The sequence below is a fragment of the Heterocephalus glaber genome, unplaced genomic scaffold (assembly GCF_053883595.1).
Source record: "Heterocephalus glaber isolate CG9 unplaced genomic scaffold, H.glaber_assembly_v1.0 deba00001504, whole genome shotgun sequence".
Lineage (NCBI taxonomy): Eukaryota > Metazoa > Chordata > Mammalia > Rodentia > Bathyergidae > Heterocephalus > Heterocephalus glaber.
The window spans coordinates 72,448,492-72,470,940 of record NW_028258324.1 but is presented as its reverse complement, the minus strand read 5'-3'; the positions used below and the strand labels follow the sequence as shown (position 1 = coordinate 72,470,940).

General features: G+C 52.5%; 1 protein-coding gene across 4 annotated transcripts in view; it reads right to left on the bottom strand.

Moving 5' to 3' along the window:
- The window catches only part of Ccdc12 (coiled-coil domain containing 12), a 46,120-nt gene that overhangs the window by 21,655 nt on the left and 2,016 nt on the right, over positions 1–22,449 (bottom strand). The window contains exon 1 of one of the 4 annotated variants that reach the window (XR_015441169.1): positions 5,060–9,154. Coding sequence is in view for 3 of the 4 variants with exons in the window: in XM_021256982.2 (XP_021112641.1) it covers positions 5,060–5,473 (414 nt within the window). In the remaining variant the exon portion in view is untranslated. Of the gene's footprint in view, positions 1–5,059; positions 11,427–20,539; positions 20,872–22,449 lie in introns of those variants that run through there. The other 3 variants (XM_004834992.4, XM_021256982.2, XM_087187103.1) reach the window with 3 other exon arrangements.

Here is a 22,449-nt window from a genome sequence, read left to right as displayed (position 1 = left end):
GCTAACCCAGACAACTTACTGAGACCCTGTCTCCAATTAAGAACTAAAAGGCCTGGGTGTGCAACTCAGTGGTAGAGCACCCTTGGGTTCAGTCGCTAGGGCTGGGGGAAAAAAGCTCAAAGTAAGAAGGAGTCCCTCCGGCTAGGCGTGTGGATCAAAGGCAGAGTGCTTATCTAGCATGTGAGGCCCTGGGTTCCATCCCAGCACAGGAAGGATAAAGGAAAAAGGGAATGATTCCTTAGGGGCAGTGACAAGAGCCCCCGGGGCTGGAAAACAGGTTCCAGGTTGGAGAGGCTTCTGCACAGACTCCTCAATTTCTAAACCATCTACAAACCTCCACGGGGCAGTGAGTTGGCTTCAGCACTTTCCCCTGGCCATGTTTAATAGGATGGTGCTCCTCCCAGGCCTTCTGATGGTATCCACCCCAGACACGATTCTGCCCGGATGTGCCTGTGTGAGACTGTGCCACCTGTCTCCCCCGGACTGGAAGCCCTGAGAGGCCTGCCCACCACAGTGCCCCAGCACCCACTCCCCACATCTGGGCCGAAACTGAGTGAATGACAGCGGGGAGGTAGGAGACTCACCCCATCTCACCAGCTGGGGTCCCTCCTCCATGCCACCATCTAAGCCTCCTGGCAGTGCCTACACATGAGGTGTCTCCTTGTGGCAGGGACGAAGCACTGAGACTCAGGTCTCTGCACCCCACACCCCACTCTTCCCTTCAGGCAGAGCTCAAGACAGTGGGGACAGAGACAAGCAGAAGCCCAGTCCCCCACTCCTCTGCTGTCACACGGTCCTTTCTGCCCCGATGCCTGCTCTTTTATCCCTGGTGATCTATTCCTTCCCTTCCAAGAACCCTGCTTCTATCCTGCAAAATTAACCCTGCTACTTCTTAGGAGTGCAGTAGGGATGAGACTTAGCTAGGTTCCATGAAACTGGAAGACACCCCATTAGAGGAGGGACACTGGGGAGGACTGGACCCACATGTTACGCATTTCTGTTCTACTGTATTTTCTACAATAACGGCTGTTATTTTTATTAAATGTTGAAAGCATGCCAAGCAACTGATTATTCATTTAGTTGGGTAACGTTGATATTTTTGAATAAAATCCAAATGATTCTATCAATCACTGTAAAACTCGAGTAAGGTCACCATTCCTTTCGGCTCTCACAGAGAAGAAAGACGGAGACCCACCCGGTGCAGCTAAGGAAGCCATCGGGTCCACGGCAGGATGACCTTCACGCTTTGGCCGCTCCCCTCCGGACACCCCACTTCTTACCCCGGCTGGTCTCCTGGCCCCACCGGGTGCCTCCACGCCACACTAGAGTTGACAGCTCTTCCTGGTGTCATTTCAAAGGGAGGAGCCAACCACTAAGAGGCCCAGGACAGTGACGCCCATCATGAAAGGCAGCACAGGCCACAGAGGAGCGATGTGTGCAGAGGTGTGGAGAGCTGTTTCCCATGCAGGGAGGGCTGGAACTCACAGCTACGTCCACGCCACCAGGCCCAGGTGGGCAGGCCAGCTGCTCATGCCAAGGGCCAGAGAACCGATGAAGACAGTGGCCTGATGGCAGCACGGAACACACACAGGAACACAAGGCCAGCGAGTCCACACGCCACAGCCATGACTGCGACCACCGCAACGCCACATGTACAGGCAGTCCAAGTCTTCACGGCTCAAACAACACAGCGCTGCTGGTAATTCTGCTATCAAAATTATTTAATAATAAACACAAGAAAGCAGAGAAATCCGTCCTGTGGCTTGCTTGCCCTCCTGACCGCACTCAAACCCTAAACAGCCTCCTGGCCACCCGGCCAGATGAAAGGGCAGGAAGCCAAGGCTGGTGCTCAGGCCCACATCTGGTGACCTTTCTCAGCTCAGCAACAGCAAACAGACCAGTGCTGCTGGAGAACAAGCCAAGGACGGCCCGAGGCTGCACATTCCAGTGTCCCCCTGCAGCCTGGCACTACACACGCAGCTGGACCCGGCAGCCATGTCACAGGCCAAGTCACCCACATCAGGACAAACAGCCCCAGCACCAGAAGCTGAAAACTGAAGTGAAGAAAGTGACCAATGGTAGCTGGGGATGGTGGAGCGTACCTGCAATCCCCACACTCAGGATGAAGCAGGAGGTGGAGAATTCAAGGCCAGCCTGGGCTACTTAGTGGGACAGAAGGGAAAGAGGGAAAGGGAAGGGAGGATGGGAGGGCTGGAGGAAGGGAGGGAGGAAGAAAAGAAAAGTAAATGAACCAACGCTGGGCTGAGGATGTAGCTCAGGAGAGCTGCATGTCTCAACCCTCTCCCGGGCCGACCATCTCCCTCTTCCGGGTGGGAAAGCCTCCTCTGCCGAAAAGCAGAACCGATGGCTACCAGCCCTTCCTCCCCACCAGGCTCAGATAGTGCAGGAGCAAGTGGACCACAAAAGCCTGGGGCAGGGCCAGTGAGGTTGGGACTCCTTCCGCTGCCTCACAGAGGGCAGAGGGCAGAGGGCAGTCCTGGGGACCAGAGCAGCCATTCCGGGCCTGTGTCCTAAGGACACAGGGCTTACACCTGGCCTGAGGGGCACACAGGCTGCCCTTTCTCCATGAGCTAGAGAATGGCAGGAGCTAGGGGCAGACCTCAGGTCTCTGGACTTCAGATGATGGCTCGAGCTTTCTCTTTCTCTCTCCCTCAACAGACCAATGTACACAACATCTGGTTTTCTCTACAATCAGCCAGAGTGGGTTTCTCTTGCTTGCAGCTGAGTGCCACTGGTAGCAGAGGCCTCATAACAAAGCAGGGCTCAGAGCATCCCTCCTTCCATATCCTGTCCGGCCACAGGAGATCCCAGCCCGCAGACAGGGCAAAGATGTTGATGGCTATTTTGCAAGTAGAAAAGCCAGGGTGGGGGGCCGGATGGTAAGTGTTCTGTGACTGTGGGTCCAGCATCTCCCCAAGTCTCCCGACAACCTCAAGGCCCTCACATGGTCGGAGAGATCCCCTTTCCATTCCCTCTATCCCACCACGGAGCTGAGCATAAAATGTCCTGGGACTCAACTTCTGGCACCCATATTTAGAAAGCCAAATTCTTCCCAAGTCAATTTCCAGGCAAGTTAGAGGTTTACAGAGTAACAGATGCACCGAAGGTCCTGGGAGACGATTAGCTATTTTAACCTCTGATCAGCTGTCACAGTTTGAGAGGTAAAGCAAGCTGTTGTCTCCTTTAGTGTGATCTACAAGGCATAAGATGCTAATGAGAACCAAATGTGAACTAGAGTCAGAACCAGCACATTTATTTGTAGAGGGAGATGCTGCACCAACAAGCTCCTACCATCCTCACCTACACACACTTCCTGGGAAAGTGTTTCTGTTCCCAGCTAAAAGGCTGACAGGGCAGAGCCACTGAGGACCAACCCTGGCTCTGCCAAGTGCCTGCCCGGGGGGGGGGGGGGGGTTCTTTGGTGGTGTGAAGCGAGGGGACTGTGTGCCGGGCGGGCACAGAGCGAGTCCTCCATCAGTAGGTGCTGACCATGTGACAATGACGGAGGCTGACAGCCCTGTGTCTTCAGGATGATGCTGTCTCACTTGTCCCAACAGGGTCACAGAACACCTCCACCACGCATGCTTCAGCCCTCATTGTGTGCAGCACCGGTGTCACCTGGAGGAAGACCCTGCCCTTGCACCTTTGCCCACCTGCTTGCAGAGAACTCAAGTCCTGTCAGAGGCAGCCACTCACAGCATGCAGGGGCCAGGGGGACAGAGTGGGGCCTCCACAGCTGGGCTTCTGGAAGTCAGACCCCTGCATCTCTGCTGGCTCTGCTCCTGCCCCTCCTCCTCACCTCTGCCCACACTCAATCCCTCAAGGGCTTTCTAGCTCTCTAGCCAGGTCAGGCTCTGTGAGGATGTGGCCTGGGGCACCTAGCCCAAGCCTAGCCCAAGGGACCAAGACCCATCAGCCAATCCAGAGAAGAAGCAGGGTACCTGAGTCCACACCCAGACTCAAACTTTCTACCTCCAAGTTGGGTGTGGCGGTGCACACCTGTAATCCCAGCACTCTGGGAGGCTGAGGCAGAGGGATTGTAAATTTGACCCCACCCTGGGCTACTTAGCAAGGCTCTGTCTCAAAATAAAAGATTTTTAAAAAGGTCTGGGAAAAAAAAATTTAAAAATAAAAAATTAAAAAAAGGTCTGGGGATGCAGCTCAGTGCAAGGCCCTCGGTTCAATCCCCAGTGCTGCTCCCCCCAACCAGCTTCTACTCCAGGCAGATACTGCATGCCACCACCCTCAGGCCGAGAGCTGCACTGTAACAGCCTCCCCTAGGGCTAGCCTGACCTCACTGTCCTCAGCCCCCATCCTCGCCTCCCACAGGACCGGTGACCTCACACTGGCTCTCACTCCCAGAGCAGAAGGCACCTGCCTGGTCAGGACTCCAGAACTCAGACTGCCCTGTAAGAATGCACCAGCGCCCGCTGGCAACCAAAACAGCACGAGGAGGGGCTGCCCTTGAAAAGGGGCCTGTGCACTTTCTCCAGACAGCAGCTCTTTACAGCCGGAATCAAAACAGCCCTGGAGCGTGGATCTTACTCCCCACAGACACTGTCTCCACAGCAACTACCTTCCCCTTAGATCGTTTTCAGGAGTAGGGCTGCTGTTGCTGCTGCAGTCCGGGGTCAAGGCTGGGCCCTGGCCAGCTGTATAACAGGTTCGTACCGCCTGCCAGTGCCTCTGCTGCCCAGCGCGGGAGGGGGTGCAGGGGGGGAGGGCAGAGGTGATACCCGTGGGGGGCTGTGTGGGTAACGAGCTGGGAGGTGCTAGGTGGGGACACAGGACTGGGGTGTGCTGGGTGACATGGGTTGCTAAGGGAGGGTGCGGGGTGTGCAGGAGGTGTACCAGGAGGCTCGTGAGAGGGGTGAGGGAGGGGGTCCCTCCATAGCCCAAAGGGAAGTGTGGGACACAACTTCTCTAGACACAATGAATGACAGGAGTTGCATTTCAACTCTATATTAAAATTCTTAGGGTTTATACCACAAATCAACCACATCCTGGTCCAAATGTCCACACTACCAAGTGTCCCTACCTTAGCCTCCCCTTCCGGTGACTTCAACAGTATTGCAGGTTGTAGCTGGTGTTCCCAAGGCCTCCCTGAGGAGGGACAGGGAAAGGTAAGGAACCTTGAAAGCCAACAACCATTTAAAACACATTGTGCCAGTTTGCAAACACCCACCCAGAAGCAGCTGTCTGGGGCAACCCAGATTTCTAGCAAGAACACTGTCGGTGGTCCAGGGCTCGGACACAGGCTGGAAGGCAGAGCACAAGGGCAGCCTGTGAGGCTGTTTCCCATCCTCCCCACGAGACCAGAGTAAGGCCCTCCTGTACTGCACAAGGCCTCGGGACCCCAGGTAATGGGAAACAGCGTCTCCAGTACAGGGCCACTACCGGGCAGCTTAGAGCTGTCCGTGTCCTCCAGGAGCTGCCTGTCTACTGAGGGCATCGCATAAAGTGAGACTTAGTAACATTCAGAAAAATGTAGCACCAGCTACTACTACTGCCGTTATCATAACTGCAATGATTATCAAGACATTTGTGGGGGGCTAACAAGATTATCGGGCACACTTTGAGCCAACCATTCATAAGAAAAGTCTTTCTGAAACACAAATGCCAGCCAGGCATGGTGGCATATGCCTATAATCCCAGTGCTTGGGAGGCTGAGACAGGAGGATCCCCTCAAGTTCAAGGCCAGCCTGAATGACATAGTGAGACTCTGTCTCAAAAACAAAACAAGGGCTGGGGATTTAGCTCAGTGGCACTGCGCCTGCCTCCCAAGCGCAAGGTTCTGAGTTTGATCCCCAGTACCAAAAAGCAAATAAAACAAAACAAAAAAGCCCCAAATGCTAACTAGTAAACAGTACTGGATCACTACTCATATAAGAAAAATAAAAAGAATCTCAACCTCTATCTCACACCACACAAAAACAAATTCTGGTCGCCAGGCATGATAGGACACAGCTGTACTCGCAGCAATCGGGAGGCTGAGGCAGGAGGATCACTGCAAGTTCAAGGGGAGCCTGGGCTACACAGTGAGCTCAAGACCAGCCTGATCTACACAGTGAGACCCTGTCTCAAAAACAAAACCAGACAAAATTCCTAGAAGCCAGCTGGGATGCAGCTCAGTGGTAAAAGCACCTGCCTAGCACACATGAGGGCCTAGTTCCATCCTCAGCAACCCCCATGCTAAAAAATAAATTCCTAGAAATCAACAGGAAAAGTGTCAAGCAAGCCAATAAGGGGGGGGAGGCAAAAAACTTGAAGAGGCATGTCACAGAAATTATGACAAGATGCTTGCAGCTTCACTGCTGAGAAAGACAAATGCAAGCTTAAGCCACACAGAATAGGACAGCCTGCCGTTTAAGGCAAGAGTCGCACCACATCACGTGCTGGACAGGAAGCTTCACACACTGCTGCGGAACATGAAACGCTACCACAGGTCTGGAAAGCTGTTTGGCAGCATCCACCCTACTGACAGTCACCCTGAAACCTAGCAATTGCACTGCTTGGCATCTGCCCAGCAGCTGTGCGAACGCGTGCTCAGCAATCCATGCATGTGCAGGGCTGGGAAGAGCAGCACAATCCAGAAGAGCCCACAGAATGCTGTACAGTGCTAAGAATGAGCCAACACCACCCCCGGGGCCACAGACACCTCGAGGGGTGAAAGGTGCAGGTATATAAAGTAGGGTTCCCAGGGGGCGGAGGATGCTCAGAGAGGCTCCCTCCAGGTGCACAACCCTGGGCGAGAGCAGGAGGGGCTGTGGGATTCGAGACTGTTGGTTTCTTCACCTGTGCGACTCACTGCGGGAGCATGTTCACTCTGTGCACCCCACTGGGCCAATCTGTGTACACTATGCACAGTGTATGTCAATTAAAAGTTCGTTTTAATGCCACCTCAAGCCAGGGTTGGCGGTGCACACCTGGAATCCCAACACTCACCAGGCCGAGGCAGGGGGACTATGGGTTCAAGGGCAGCCTAGACTACCTAGTTAAACTGAAGGCCAGCCTGGACTACATAGCTAAACCTTGTCTCAATTAAAAAAAAGAAAAGAAGAGAAAGAAAGGAAGTCACTTCAGATTGTTAGTAAAACAGCCAGGTGTGGTGGGACATCCCAGTGATTCCAGCACTCTGGGGGCCGAGGCAGGAAGGGTGCCAGGAGTCTGAGGCCAGCCTTAACTACAACAGTAAGACCCTGTCTCAAAAAACAAAAAACAGGATCGGCAATTTAGCTCAGTGCTGCTGCCTCACCTGACAGGCAAGTGAAATGTCCCGAGTTCCATTCCCAGTACTGGAAAAAAGAAAAAACAAAAAACCAGAAAAACCTAAGCCCACTTAGATACTAAGATGAAAATCATTAAAATTTAAAGTAAGGGGCCGGGGATTTAGTTCAGTGGTTCCACCACCTGCCTCCAAGTCGCAAGGACCTGAGTTTGATGCCTGGCACCAAAAAAAAAAATTAAAGTGAGAATTAATGCAGTCTAGAGGAGTGTGAGACAAAGGCCTCCAGAGAGAGGTCCCTAAGCACTCCCGTTAGACAGCTGCTTGGACTCCAGCAGAGAGCTGGGCAGCGAGAACAACAGGAAGGTTCACCAGAAAGGTCACCCAAATTTTCTTGCCAAAGTTAACAGAAAGTTTACAACCCACCTGAAGGTCAAGGTTCCTTTGTTCCTAATTCCCTGTCCCTAACAAGTGAGGCCATGGAACACTGGTTAAAACCCACGATGCCATGGAAGTCACCAAAGGGGAGACAGACACAGGTGGGAACACCATCCCGGGGCAGGGGGCCTTGTCCTGCGGCTGGCTGGCACCTCTTCGGCTACACGGTGGGCACCACGCAAAGGACCGGAGAAGCTCCAAGCTGCTTCAGTAGGAGCTCAGCCTCCAAGGGGCAACTGGCTCCCAGCCCGCCAGGCCAGGCAGAGGGAGGGAGGGAAGGCGGGTTCTCTGTGCCCCTCGGCAAGCTCCAGTGGCCAGCCCAGTGCCGGCCCCTAGGAGGAATGCCCGGAACTCAGGAGGGCTCCCTGGAGCTGGGGTGGGTGGCTCTGGGGACAGGGCTGGGTCCTGTGTGACCCGTACCACCCCTGCCTCTCTGGGTCTCAGCTGTCCGGTCTGTAAAATACAGGGGCTCTCCCCAGGACTAAATCGAGAGAACAGCAGAGAGAACACACATGCGCGTGTGCATTAGCACTGCCCTTCCCCGCTCCTCCCGCGCCATCTTCCAGCTGAGGAAGTGACGTGATTCTCTCCAGGCAAAAGCAAACTGCCCAGGCAACCTACAGTGCAGGAGACCTGAGCAAACCCAGCCTGAGTCTTGCACAGCCCCAGGAGACTGCAGGCATGGGACAGAGCAGCACCCCAAGATCTGGGCTGGGCCCTGGGGTCAGCAGGAATGCTGGGCAGAGCCCAGAGCCAGGTCCCGAGGGCACTGCTCCCAGGAAGACCAGCAGGTCTTACAGGGAGGCTCTAGGGAGGCTCAGAGCAGAGCACCAAGGGCTCAATGCACAGCAGGGCACTTGGGTTCCCTCTCTTCCCTGGCACCCCGGAAACCAAGGGACCAAGCTTGCCTGCCGCCCAGCTCACCAGGACCAGCTCTGGGCCTTGCCAGGTTTCTCTCATCCCCTCCCTCACCTGCTGTCCTCTCTTTGGTCCTAAAGGCCACGGTGCAGGCAACCTCAGGGCAGAGGGTGCCCGGCCCTGTCCTCACAAGGCCTGGCTGACCCCCAGGTCCAAATTCTGTCTCCACACGTGTCTCAGCCAAAATGCGGCCACACCAGACTCCTGCTTGCCCCTGCAGAGTCACTCCCCCTATCACAGGTCTGCCAAGGGCAACACTGCTTCATGAAAGAATCACCTTGGAATAAGTGTTTTGTATCAGTTAAAAAAGCAAGTCACTGTGTCCTGTACTTCACCATCTTGGAATGGGGTCCCCACCCCCAAAGTCCCTCTGTCAGAGCATCCTGCTGCCCTCTCCGGGGGCTTCTGACCAGCATACACCACCGCCAGGGCAGGGTTTCCCTCATCATCTACAAGAGGGATGGCGAACCTTTAGAGCTTTGAATGCTAACAGCCCGCTGAGCAAGCCGAAGGTTCCCATCCCTGAAGTCCTAGAGCTATGGCCAAGCCCACCCCATCCCACCCCACTGCTCCACTGCTCCGCTGGCCCTCAAAGCAGCCAAGCTCACCCGGCTCAACTTGCTGCACCTCCTCAGATCCCGGTCTCACCTCTCCACCCCACTGCTGCCTCTGCCCACTGGGGAGGTCTGCCGGCCTGGGGCGGATGGATGTGTCAGCCTGCCCAGCAACTCCCACCCCAGCGCATGCCTGGGCCTGGGCCTGGCACCCAGCCAGTACTTGGTAACAAACACTGCGTGGGGGCTGCTGCTGGGAAGAGGGCTAGCTATGCTCCAGGGAAAGGGAGAGCCCCACTCCAGCAAGAGAACGCCAGGGAGCAGTCAGAGGGTCCCAAGAAATGCAGCCTCAGATCACGTGGGGAACATCAGAAATCCTAGGCTTTGCCAGAAATGGTGGCACACACCTGTAATGCCAGCTACGTGGGAGGCTGAGGCAGGAAAATCATAAGTTCAAGGTCAGCCTGGGCAACATAGTCAGACTGTCTCAGAATAAAGAGGGCTGGGGCGGGCCCAGTGGAAGAGCGCCAGCCCAGTGTGTGGGAAGGCTTGTGTTCCAGCCAGGGTACTGCCAAAAAACAAATGCCGGGGATTTAGATCAGCGGTTCTGCTATCTTCCTCGAAAGCACAAGGTCCAGAGTTCGATCCCCGGAACCAAAAAAGTAAAAATAAAGCTGGGTTTCTGGGCTGCATCCTCAAGCCACGCCAGACGGTCTGCAGAGGACCAGAGAAGAGACTGCAGCTTCTCCCAGGAGGCTCCTGGGGCTCACCCAGCCATCAGTTTCCCACAGGCCATATCCAGGCCCTTGTGAGGGTGATGCCATCCGGGGCCACTCGCTGGCTCCTGAGCCCAGCCCGCCACACACGGGGCCCTCACTCTGCCCTCCACGCTCAGGCTCTGAGAGCTGGTGGCAAAGTCCGCCTTAGCAGGAAAGAGGGCTACATACTCCACCTTGCCCAGCGCGCTACAAACCTACTTTCTTTTTTTTTCTTTTGTGCCACTGAGGGTTTAATCCAGAGCTTTTGCATTGACCTACATCCCCAATCCTCTTTTTAAATTTTTAAAAATGTGAGCCAAGCTGTCTCAAAGTCACTACATCGCCCGGGCTTTAGACCCTCCTGCCTCAGGTTCCTAGGGCACGGGGATCACAGGCATGCAGCACCGTGCCAGCTAACCGAGGACTTCTGAATGTAACACTTTGAGTTCTCCGAGTCCCACCTGGAAAGAACTGGGGCTGGGATGAGAGCGACCTCTTTGCTTCTTCAGAACCTAGGTCAGAGGTCAGGTGTGGTGGCACATGCCTGTCATCTCAGCACTCGGGAGGCTGAGGCAGGAGGCTCGCTGCAAGTCTGAGGCCAGCCTGGGTTATCCAGTGAGTTCAAGGCCAGCCTGCATTACACAGCAAGACTCTGTCTCAAAAAAAGAAAGAACAAGGGCTGGGGATTTAGCTCAGTGGTTTCACCTCCTGCCCTGGAGGCACAAGGACCCTAGTTCAATCCCTGGTACCAAAAAAAAAAAGAATGAACCTAGGTCAGCTTCTCCTAGGACAGAGGGTTGGGGGCCGAGGGACCTCCCCCGCTTTTGAGAGGATGAGGAATTAGAGGCCCATGTTTAGGAGAGGCCTGTGTGTAGGCCCTGGTGCAGGACATGCCAGACAGCACTTCTCTTTCTCCAGCTCCTGAGGTCGGGAGTAATCTCAACTCTACAGGCAGGAGCGGCAGTCAGATGAGGCTTCTGACTTGCTCCAGGGCCTGCGGACATGACTCGTGGAGCTAAGGCTTAGACCAGTTCAGCCTGGCTCGGAGGCCCATGCCAGCTCCCCACCAGGCCCACAGCTCCACAGCGCAGCCCCAAAGTTCTATGTGAGGGGAGGAGCCCCTTCCTGGGGGCTGCTTGTTCTCAAGTACCCAGGGCGAGGAGCGGGAGGGACAGTCTAGGGGCAGCAGCCCAAATCGGCACTGCAGGAGGCTCCTCCATCCAGGTTTCCTGGTCCTGAAACAGGGATGGACCAATCCCCCTCCAAGGCTGCTTCCAGGACTGAACAAGTGGAGAGATCCTGCCAGACTGCCATGCAAACGCTGTCTGCCAAACTGTGAAAGGCTGCCACCTTGGGACACAGTGACCTCCTCAGCTGACAGACTGGCTGCTAGACACGGGCAGGGCCAACTTTCTGAGGCACATGAAGGCCGCAGGCAAGTCTGGCTCCTCACCTGCACGCCGGGCCCCTCCCTCCCAGGCTGTCCAACACCCATAGCTCCTCTGTTAGCCACCGCCCCAAGTGAGGGCCCACGAGTCACCACAGTGCCCTCCGGAACCCGGAAGATCGACCCCTCCCGATCCCTCTGCCCAACCCGGGCTCCCAGGCCTCTGGGTTCCCACCCGCCCTCATCCTCTTTGCTCTCAATATATGGGACTCAGGCAGACAAGGTTTCTCAGGAGGCGGCTGGGAGCAGCACGTCCTCAGAGATGCATGGTTCAGTAAGGTGGCATAAGTCTCACGTGGCTGTTTGAGTGGAACTTAATTAAAAATAAATAAAACCACAATAGCTACATTTCTAGAGCTCGAAAGTCGCCATGTGGCTCCTGGCTGTAGGACTGGACAGTGCAGGTGACAGGAAACCATCAATGCACAAAGTCCCACTGCATGGCCCTGCCCTGGTCTCTTCCTGATAGAAGCTGGGAGCTGCTGCTGAGTGTGCAGGGTGACAACTGGCCCAGGCCCCAGGGCCATACCAAACTCCTGAGGGGCTGCTAGGCCAGACAGCCAGTCTCTCTCCATCCCAGGGCAGCCAGAGAAGCCCAATTCAAGCCAGCAGCCAGGCAGCGAGGAGCTGTGCCAAGTGAATCACCAGAGAGTTCCTCCCGGCAGCTAAGGAAGAAAGAGGTCGGCAGAGGGCAGAGCCGCCCCACAGTGCCTGCTGGACAGCACTGCAGGGTGCCCACTGCAGAGCCTGATGGCTCTCCCACTCCCAGCTGGGAACCCAGATCCAGCAGGACTTGGCCACCAAAGCACCCAGCCCAGTGCTTTCGGGTCATGCCCTGCCACCATTGCTGCCAGGTGCTTGCTGTCAAACCCCAGGGCATCTCCACTGTCGCCCGTGTCCCTGAACATCCCTACCCAGGAACTCTGTCTCTTTCAACATCCCCAGACCTTCTCCCTAAATTGCCCAAGTTGGGCTCAAACTTATGATCCTCCTGCCTCAACCTCCTAGAGTCCTGGGACTTACAGGTATGGGCTACCATGCCTGGCTAACTACTTTCTTTTTACTGGAACACTTGGAGTTCTTTGAGTTCAAGCTCAAGGCCCAAGCTGCCTTCCCTGAGGCTTACCCTGGCCCAACCTGGTGTTCCCAGACAATGAATCCAGCAGTATAGGTCCCACCTGTCCCCCAGAACACTGCTTCAGGCAGTGCTGCAGCCCCAACAGAACCCCATCCACAGACCAGAGTCCAGGAGACCTGGTTTCCCATCCGGGTCCTTGGGCGTCCTCACACCTCTGAGCCCTCACGTCAGTCACATAGGGTGGGCTGAGAAGGAGGCACTTAGTAAAACCATACAGCCACATGAAGACTGCCACAGAGCTCTATGGTGAATGACGTGGAAGCAATGCGACCCTGACCTCATCTTGCTTTACTTGTCACAATCTCAGGACTCTGATCTGTCCATTATGCCACTAAATTATAAACTTATAAGCTGGGCATGGCAGCACATGTCATCCCAGCACCCAGGAGACTGAGGCAGGAAGATCACTGAGTTTGATGCAAGCCTGGGCTACATAGTGAGTTCAAGGCCAGCCTGAACTACAGAGTGAGATCCTGTCTCAAAAAAAAATAAAAAAGAAAAAGTCTGGTAGGGGTGGGAGGGGAGGAGAAGAAGGTAAAACTGTATGGAAACCAGCTCCATGCCCCAAACCCTGAGACCTTCAACAAAACCATATGCTCAGTAGGGACTCACACACAGTGGGGACTCAATGAAGGACCTGCCAACTACTTAGGGCCATTAGGGGACCAGCTGCCCCACAGGGCAAACAGGGGCACCTTTGGGAGGTGCGGGCACGGAAGAGCTGAGCCCATGACTGTGGTCATGTCAGAGGTCAACTAAAACATGTCACACTTCCTCGGAGGAGGAGGCTGCTGGCATCTTATCTGCCGCTGCAGGCGTCCACGCTTCCTCCTGCCTCCCCACGTGCGTGTGCGCAAGCCACGGTGGGCCAGAAGCCAATTCTCGGTTATTCTGATGCTTGCTCGCTTCCCCCCGAGTTTGCCCTAGGAAACTCCCTCAAGGGCTGGAGGCTGTAGCTCTGTGGCAGGCATTCGCCTACCACAAGTTCAGCCCTAGCAACAGTATTTTAAAAAGTCACTCAAGAAGTGAGGATTTGGGCTGGGGATTTAGCTCAGTGGTTCTGGCGCCTGCCTTGCAAGTGCAAGGTCCCAAGTTCAATCCCTGGTACCAAAAAAAAAAAAAAAAAAAAAAGAACTGAGGATTAAATATGACAGCAAAAGCACAGGCAACAAAGAAAAACGACTTTATCAAAATTAACGAACTCGCCAGGTGCAGTGGCACATGACTGTAATTTACTCCCAGCACTCTGCAAGTTTGAGCCCAGCCTGGGCAATTTGGTGACTTAGCAAGGACACGTATCAAGATAAAAAATACAAAATAAAGGGCTGGGGATGTAGCTTAGTGTGAAGGCCCTGGTTCAATCCCTGCTCCCACAAAAACAAAACAAAACAACTTTAGTACATCAAAGGACATTACCAAGAGAATGAAATGAAAGCCCAGAGAATGGGAAAAAATATTAGCAAATATCAAATCTAATTAAGATTTAACATCCAAAAATATGTAAACAACTCAATTATAACTCAACAGCAAAAAGGCAGCCCAGTTAAAAAGATGGGCAAGTCTATGATGGCTCCTGGGTGGAGTGGTACATCCATGCCCAGCCTGAGCATGTCATCTCCGAGGGCCGAGGGAAGACCCTCTGAGGCTGGAGGGGACACAGGCCAGCTGGGCAACACCTGGCCACCAGCAGCACACAGCCTGTGGCTCTGACTGTGCTTTGTGTGAAAGTGCTTACTGTCATTCAGCTCAGCATTTGGGGTGACATCTGAGACACCACGAATTCTGGTGACTCTGGGGCTCCCAGTGGAGGCAGGACAAAGACAACACGGGCACAGGAAGGGACATCAGACACAGAACTGCCCCTAACGGTGCTGAACTGGGGACCCACTTTGCTTCCATTGTATCATTGAAGAAATAAAGCAGCCAAGTGTGAAAAAAATAAAAATAAATAAATAAATAAATAAATAAATAAAAATAAAAAGATGGGCAAGACCAGGCATAGTGACTTGGTGCACACCTGCACTCACCAGTCAGCGGGCTGAGCCAGGAAGATCAGCAGTTCAACAGTGAGTTCGAGGCCAGCAAAAAGCATAGTGAGAGGGGCTGGAGATTTAGCTCAGTGGTTCCGGCGCCTGCCTGGCAAGTGCAAGGACCCGAGTTCAATCCCTGGTACCAAAAAAAGAAAAAAAGAAAAAAGCATAGTGAGGGGCCAGGGATTTAGCTCAGTGGTTTCGCCACCTACTGCGCAAGCGCGAAGGACACGAGTTCGATCCGCGGCACCAAAAAAAAAAGCATATCGAGACCTTGTGTCAAAAGGAAAGGAAAAAGATTAAAGAAAAAAGATGTTCAACATCATTAACCACTAGAGAAAGACAAATGAAAACCACAATGAGATATACTTCTTACCTACTATGATGGGTGTAATTAAAAAAATACGTTGACAAGGATATGGAGAAATCAGAACCCTTATGGTTACTGGCAGGAACAACCATGGCACAGAGCTTGGCAGTCCTTCAAAAAGTTAAACAGAATCACCAGCAATTCCACACCTAGGTATATATCCAAAAGAATTGAAAACAGAGACTCAGGCTGGGCATGGTAGCACATTCCTGTAATCCTAGGACTCGGGAGGCTGAGGCAGGAGGACTGCCCCATGAGTTGAGGCCAGCCTGAGCTACATAGTGAGTTCAAGGTCAGCCTGAACTACAGAGTGAGATCCTATCTCCAAAAACCAAAAAAGGAAAAAAAAAAACTTACCAAAAACAAAACAATCACAAAAATATGAGGGGCTGAGAGGTGCGGCTCAGTGGCAGAGTAAGCTGGTTCCATCCCTGGCATCACACACACACATACACACACACACACACACACACACACACACACACACACACAGATGGCAGTACAGCAGCAGAATATTTGTCTAGCACACACAAGTACCTGGGTTTTTCATTTGTTTGTCTGGGCCTTCTCACTGAACTTACAACACAGCCTGTTTTTATTTCTTTTTTTTTGTTTTTTGTTTTTTTGGCAGTACCAGGGATGGAACTCAGGACCTTGAGCTTGCAAGGCAGGTGTAGTGCTACTGAGCTAAATCCCCGGCCTTTTTACATTTCTTTTTTGGAACCAAGGATCGAACTCGGGACCTTCCACTTTCAAGGCAGGCAGCACCATCACTGAGCTAAATCCCTGGCCCTATTTCTTATTTTGATTCAGGGTCTCACTAAGTCACTAAGCTGCCCAGGCTGGGCTCAAACTCCATTCTCCTACCTAGGCATCGGGGGTGCTGGTATTACAGGCATCTGTGTGCTGTCATGCCTGGCTGAGACCTGGGCTCAACCCAGTATGGCCGGGGGAAATGTACATAGCATCTACATAAGGGGTGATGGTATTATTTAGCTTTAAAGAGGAAGGAGATCCTGATACTTAGCACAATGTGAAACCAAGCCAAACACAACAGGACAAATAATTATACATGATCCCTCTGACATGAAGTACCTAGAAGAGGCAATTCATAGAGACAGAAAATGAATTAGAGACTATGAGGAGCTGGGGGGGAGGGAAATGGGAGTTATTGCTTAATAGGAGTTTCTGTTTGGCTGATAACATGTTGGAAATAGTGGTGGCAATTGCACAATACTGTGAGTATACTTAGTGCCACTGGAAAATGGTAAAAATGACAAGTTTTTTGCTATATAGGCTGCAACACAATAAAAACATACAAGGCACCACCAGGGAGAGACAGAGACAGTGAGACTTTGGGGAAGAGCCGGGAGTCACAAAGCGCCAGCTCCAGTGAATAAGGAGGGTGCGGACACAGGGTCATGTTTTTCTGACCCTGCCTTCCCACTGGATAGCACTCGGCGGTGGCAGGGACAATATTTTTGATCACAGCTCTCAAAGACACTCAAGAAAGAGAATTTCCAGAACTGCTTCAGAAAGTGCAAAGAAAATTAACAGAAAAATTCTTGTCCTACCTACTCACTGATAAGAGCAGATAAGCCAAGCAAGTGTTATCAGCTACCATGTCGGCTCTAAAAACACACCATATTTAATGAAGAACTTTAGACCACTAGTGTTCAGGAGCACCGACCACCCCCAGCCCCTTCTCCACCTAACCCCTGACACGGCTGGTGTGACTCTGTCTCCCTGCTGAATGCGAGCTACCTGGGGCAGACTGTGCTTTGACCACTGCTCTAAATGCCTGCATGAGTAGATGCTCCATTAACATCTGTGGAAGGAATGAATTATAGCTGCAACAACTCATGATGGGGAGCACTATGAATCTTCCTCAAATTCCTTCCAGAACTGCAGAGAAAGGAACACTTCCTAACTCATTTTAAAGGGCCAGCATAACCCTGACACCAAAGTCAGACAAAGACATGCTAAGAAAATTATAGGTGCATATACCTTACAAAGACTGATGCAAAAATCCTGAAAACACCAGCAAACTGAATTCAGCAGTCCTATTTTTCCCCCCTTTGGTTTTTTAATACAAGGTCTCACTATATACCCCAGCTTGGCATCAAACTAGTAATCCTCCTGCCTCAGCCTCCCAAGTGCTGGAATTGCAGGCATGTGTCACCAAATCACATCAGAACTATTAAAAGATTTTCAGGGGCCAGGGATTTAGCTCAGTGGTTCCGCTGCCTGCTGAGCAAGCACAAGGACCCGAGTTTGATCCCCGGGACCAAAAAAAAGGCCATGACTGGAAGGAAATGTAACATGATAAACGCTGAATATGAAAAATCCACAGCAGAGGGGAGGGGTGTGTGGTTAGACATGTCTACATCCCAGCTACTTGAGAGGCTGAGGCAGGAGGATCACAAGTTCAAGGGTAGCCTGGGCAAATTAGTGAGAGTCTGTCTCAAAATTTGAAAATAAAAGCACCAGGGATTTAGCTCAGTAGTTCTGGCACCTGCCTCGCAAGCACAAGGTCCTGAGTTTGATCCCTGGTACCAAAAAAATAAAAATTTAAAAATAAAAGGGCTGGGGGTGTAGCTCAGAGGCAGAGTGCTTGCCTATGATGTGCAAGGTTCTGTGATCAATCTCCAGTGGGAGACGGTGACCTTTATGTATTAAAGGACATTACTGACACTGTTAGGAAAGTGAAAAGACAAACCAATGAATGGGAAAAATATTTGCAAATCATGTATCTGATTTGTTGTAAATATTCAAACTACATGAAGAACTCTTACAAATCAATGAGAGTAACCCCCCCCAAAAAAAATCTCACACAACTGGATTTTAAAAATGGGCAAAAGACTTGAATATGTATTTCTCCAAAGACAACAAGCAAACAACCATAAATACATGAAAACACACTCCACGCGCATCACTGATCATCAGGGAAATGCAAATCAAAACCACAATGAGACATCACTTCTCACTCGCTAGGAGGCTATAACTTAAAAAGGAAAGGAAAGAACAAGTGAAGAGGAGCAGTGAAGACATCGGCATCCCTGTGCACTGCTATTGGGAATGTGAAAGGGTGCAGCGCCTGTGGAAAATAGTGTGGGGGGCCTGGGGCCTCAAAAGATTAGACAGGGAGTTGCTGTGCAACCCAGCAATTTCCTTCTGGGTATACAGCTAAAATAAGTCAGAGCAGAGACTCAAACGGATGTTTTTACTTCAGGGTTTACAGCAGCATTGACAGCAGCCAAAAGGTAAAGGTAACCCAACTGTTCATCAGTAGATGAATGGATAATCAAAATGTTGTGTGCACACACAATGGAATATTATTCAGTCTTAAAAAGTGATGAAACAGGACCTGGGATTTAGCTCAGTGGCACCATGCCTGCCTTGCAAGTGCAAGGTCCTGAGTTTGATCCCCGGTACTAAAAAAAAAAAAAAAGTGATGGAATTCTGACAAATGCTCAGACATGTATGAACACTGAAGACACTAGACTAAGTTAAATAATACTGTATGACTCGACTTATATATGGCACCCAGAGTAGTCAAATTCATAGTCACAGAAACCATAACAGTGTGTGCCAGAGGTAGAGAGGGAGGCATGAGGAGTTACTGTTTTAATACCTAGAGTTTGTTTGGAATGATGAAAAAGTTCTGAAAATAGACTGTGGCATGATAACAATGTGGATTACTTAATGCTGTTGGACTGTACACTTGAACAATTAAAATTATAAATTTTATGTACATTTTACTACAATCTTTTTTTTTGTTCTGGGGATCGAACTTGGGACCTTATGCTTGTGAGGCAGGAGTCAGAATGTTGGTTTATTATCTTTTTTTTTCTCTTTTTGGTGCTGGGGATCCAACTCCAGACCTGTGCCTTCGAGGCAAGTGGCAGAACCACTGAGCTAAATCCCCAGCCCTACCACAATTTTTTAAATAAAGAAAAATACCAACTCCTATTTGCAAGAGAATTTGTGCATGTATGCACGCAAGTGTGTGGCCATGGTACTGGGGTTTGAATCCAGGGGCTTTGCATTGAGCTACATTCCTGGGCCTTTTTTTTGGTACCAGGGATGGAACTCAGGACCTTTCGCTTGTAAGGCTGGTGACGGAACCACTGACCTAAATCCCCAGCCCTGGGCCATTTTTTAAAATTTTGAGACTGAGTCTCGCTAAATTGTCCAGGCTGGTCTTGAACTTGTGATCCTCCTGCCTCAGCCTCCCAGAGTGCTGGGATTACAGGTGTGCACCACTATACCTCACTGAGAAGAATCTTTAAAGGCTAGTTCTCCAAGGGCCTGGCACATCCTTCCCATGGCAGTGAGCTAAGAGGATGCTATCTTGTCCCCTGTATTCGGACCTCAAACTCAGCCCCAACAACATGAGCCATAATGCAAGCAAGCAGCCTCTGTGGCTGGTACTGCCTGAAAAGGCCAACACGTGAGCAGGTTGCAGGTAGCTGTCTGATGTGTAGCACAGCTGCCAACAAACGCACACGCCAACCTGGCCAGCTTTCACTCTCAAGTTACTTCCCCCTTAGCTTTCCCACAGAGAACCAGGCAGTTAGGGTGAAGGAAAATGGGCCAGACTAAGCAGGTTGGTTTTGTTTTTTTCAAACAGGAAAGTGTCCCCAGATCCCCGCCATTCTGGCAACTCTGGCATATTTAATATTCTCTCTGCTTAGTAAAGGACAGTTTTGGGTTAACAATCTCCTCCCGCTGTGGTCTTTAGGGATCTCTATGCCACCAGATCTCAGAATAACCCAGTGACAGGGTACGGGCAAGGTTGTTACCCTTACCCCCAGTGGCTCAGGGAACGGAAGCAATTTGTCCCTAGTCCCACAGCCTCCAGTGACCGGGCAAGTTCTGCACTTGCGGAGTGAGCTTCGGAGTTCTGTTTGTGCACTGCTTTGGAAGATAACAAGGCCGAAATGGATTCGAAACATTTTGATTGCAAACGAAGGAGAGGGAAAATGCTTCTGAATCTGTCAACTAACAGGGGCGGTGGGCCCACCCCAGAGAACTATCTGCGCAAGAAACAAAAGCAAGGCCGGGGATTCAGCTCAGTGGTTCCGCCGCCTGCCTCGCAAAAGCAAGGACCCGAGCTCGATCCCCGGTACCATAAATAAATAAATAAATGTCACTGGAGTGAAAATTTAAAAAAAGAAACAAAGAAACAAAAGCAAGCGCCCTCTTCCCGCCCTGCAGTCCACCTTGACAGCTTTTCTTTCGGATTTTTGCATTCTATAGTTCCGGCGGTGCGCTGGACAACAGGGCAGGGTCTGTTAGGCTCAGGAAATCTAGTGTGGGAGTGAAACGGGACAAATCACGCCGAATCCAGCAAGCATCTTAAACTGAAGGTAGACCTAGCAACAAGCTGAAAGGGAGAAGCCAAACTTCCTGCAGCGCCCTGACCGCTAACGGCGCACCCCAGCACCTGCGCTACCACTCAGCGGCCCCCAGAAAGACCCGCCCCACAGCCCACGAGTGGGCGCCTCTCCTCGCGCATGCGCCAACCGCCTACGCATGCGTGCCTCAGCAGCGGCCTTTTCCTACTTGACCCAGCTCTCCAACCGGGACTCCGAATGCTGGCTGCCTCGGCTCTGTCCCTCCTTCCGCGTTCCTCACCTTGCGTCCCGTTTTCTCCCGTAGGGCCTTCAGCCGTTCTTTTCTCCGCAGGGCCTCTTCCTCTAGCCGGCCTACACCGGCCGCAGCGGCCGCCATCTTGCTCGCGACCCGGTCCCCTTTTTGGTTTTGTCCTGATCGCGCGAGATCTCACGACCAATCTAAGACGAGAATGGGTGCGCCGGAACCCCTGAGAGCCAATCAGTGCTGACGTGCTCTCGGAGGGCCCGTAACTCGCCTGGCGGATGAGGAGCCGACAAAAGAAAAACAACAAGAAACTGCTAAGGCTCGCTTTCTTCAACGCTAAGCAGTTTCAGCCCCACGTGGAATCAGACCTGAGAGGAAAAAAATAGAGTGCGTCGATCACCCCTGGTTTTGCCTGAGGACTAAACTATATCTCATTTCCTGCTGGCCTCTTGAATCCCCTGCCCCGTTCTTACTCATTTGTCCTGGCTCTTCAGATGTGAATGCCTTCGAGAAACCTTTCTGAGCCAGGCGTGGTGGCCCAGGCCTGTAATCCCAGCACTGGGGAGGCTGAGGCAGGACGAGGGATGATCTCGAGTTTAAGGTCACCCTGAGAAACCTTCCTTGACTCAGAACCGATCTTATAGGAGGTTTGCCTCTCCCTCCACTACATCTCAGGTGTCCGTTCTTAGCCCGGACAAAATCTGCACAGAGCGGGACCTGGCGGCGTGGCATTTCTTCTGTAAAGCGGCATAGGTTTTACAGATGATCTCTCCTCTCCCCCTTCTCCACTCTACTCCACGGCAAAGTACTGAGAGTCGAGGACCTTCACTGGAGGAGAGCCAGTAGGCCCCGGGAACAAGACCGTCCACCGTACCCTGGTTTAGAAAGACTTGGTGTGGCCTGGCCTGTGGCAGTGGCCCTGAGGTGCACGGCTGCAGGATCCTTTCCTGCCTTGATCGCCCGCCTTGGTAACAGAACACTTTGGTCAGGATGCAGGGTCCCTAGCCAGGCCGGCACCTGTCTGAGATGAGGCCGTCCGTCCTCCACTTTCCCCTAGCCCACACCCTTGCCCGGACAGCAACCCTCACAAGGCTGTTCCTCCCTCCCGACACCTGACCCCCTCACCGACCTGATCGATAGACCCGCCCCCCACAGTGGGTGCAGTGCTTTGCCAAGGCCTGGTATGTGGGTGGCAGGTGCCCAGGAAATAGCTCGGAGCTCAGAGCAAGGGGAAAGAAGCAGAGGCCGACTACGTGGGAGCTACCCAAGAAGCAAGGGGACAGGGCCAGGGCCAGGGCGTGGATTCCAGACTGATCAGTGCCTTCGAGCCATGGCATATCACTGGGCCTGGCGACCCCCGACCACCTCCAACAAAAGGCCTGACCCCTGCCCCACACGTGGGGGGAGGGCTCATAGGCAAAATGGGAACAGGAAAAGGGGCACAGGAGGCATGGGGACAGTGGCCCAGCAGTCTGTTAGGCCTAGGTCCCTGTCCTGCTGCCCCGTCAGCCTCAGTTTCTCCATCTGTAAGGCAGGCAGGAGGCACCCACCCTAAGAGGCTAAAGGAAACAAAGGTGGGCCCTGGAGTGTGGGGTAGGAGTGCCTCCACACCACCTGGGAAGGCTTCCTGGAGGAGGGGACCCGACTCAGGGCTCTTTGGCAACCTGCCCACCCACAAGAAAGGCGTTTCAGGCTCCTGTCCTGATGCTTGCTCCTGTCGCCTGGTCCCCATACCTCCCCTCACGTGGCATAGCTCAAAAGTGGCCTTCAGGTCTTGCCAAAAAGCTTCTGGAGTCAGGCGCGTTGGCACATATCTGTAATACCAAGGGTCTAGGAGGCTGAGGCAGGACGGCTGCAAATTTGAGTCCAACCTGGACAATTTAGGGAGACCCCATCTCAAAAATAAGTAAGGGCGGGGGATTTAGCTCAGTGGTTCCTGCACCTGC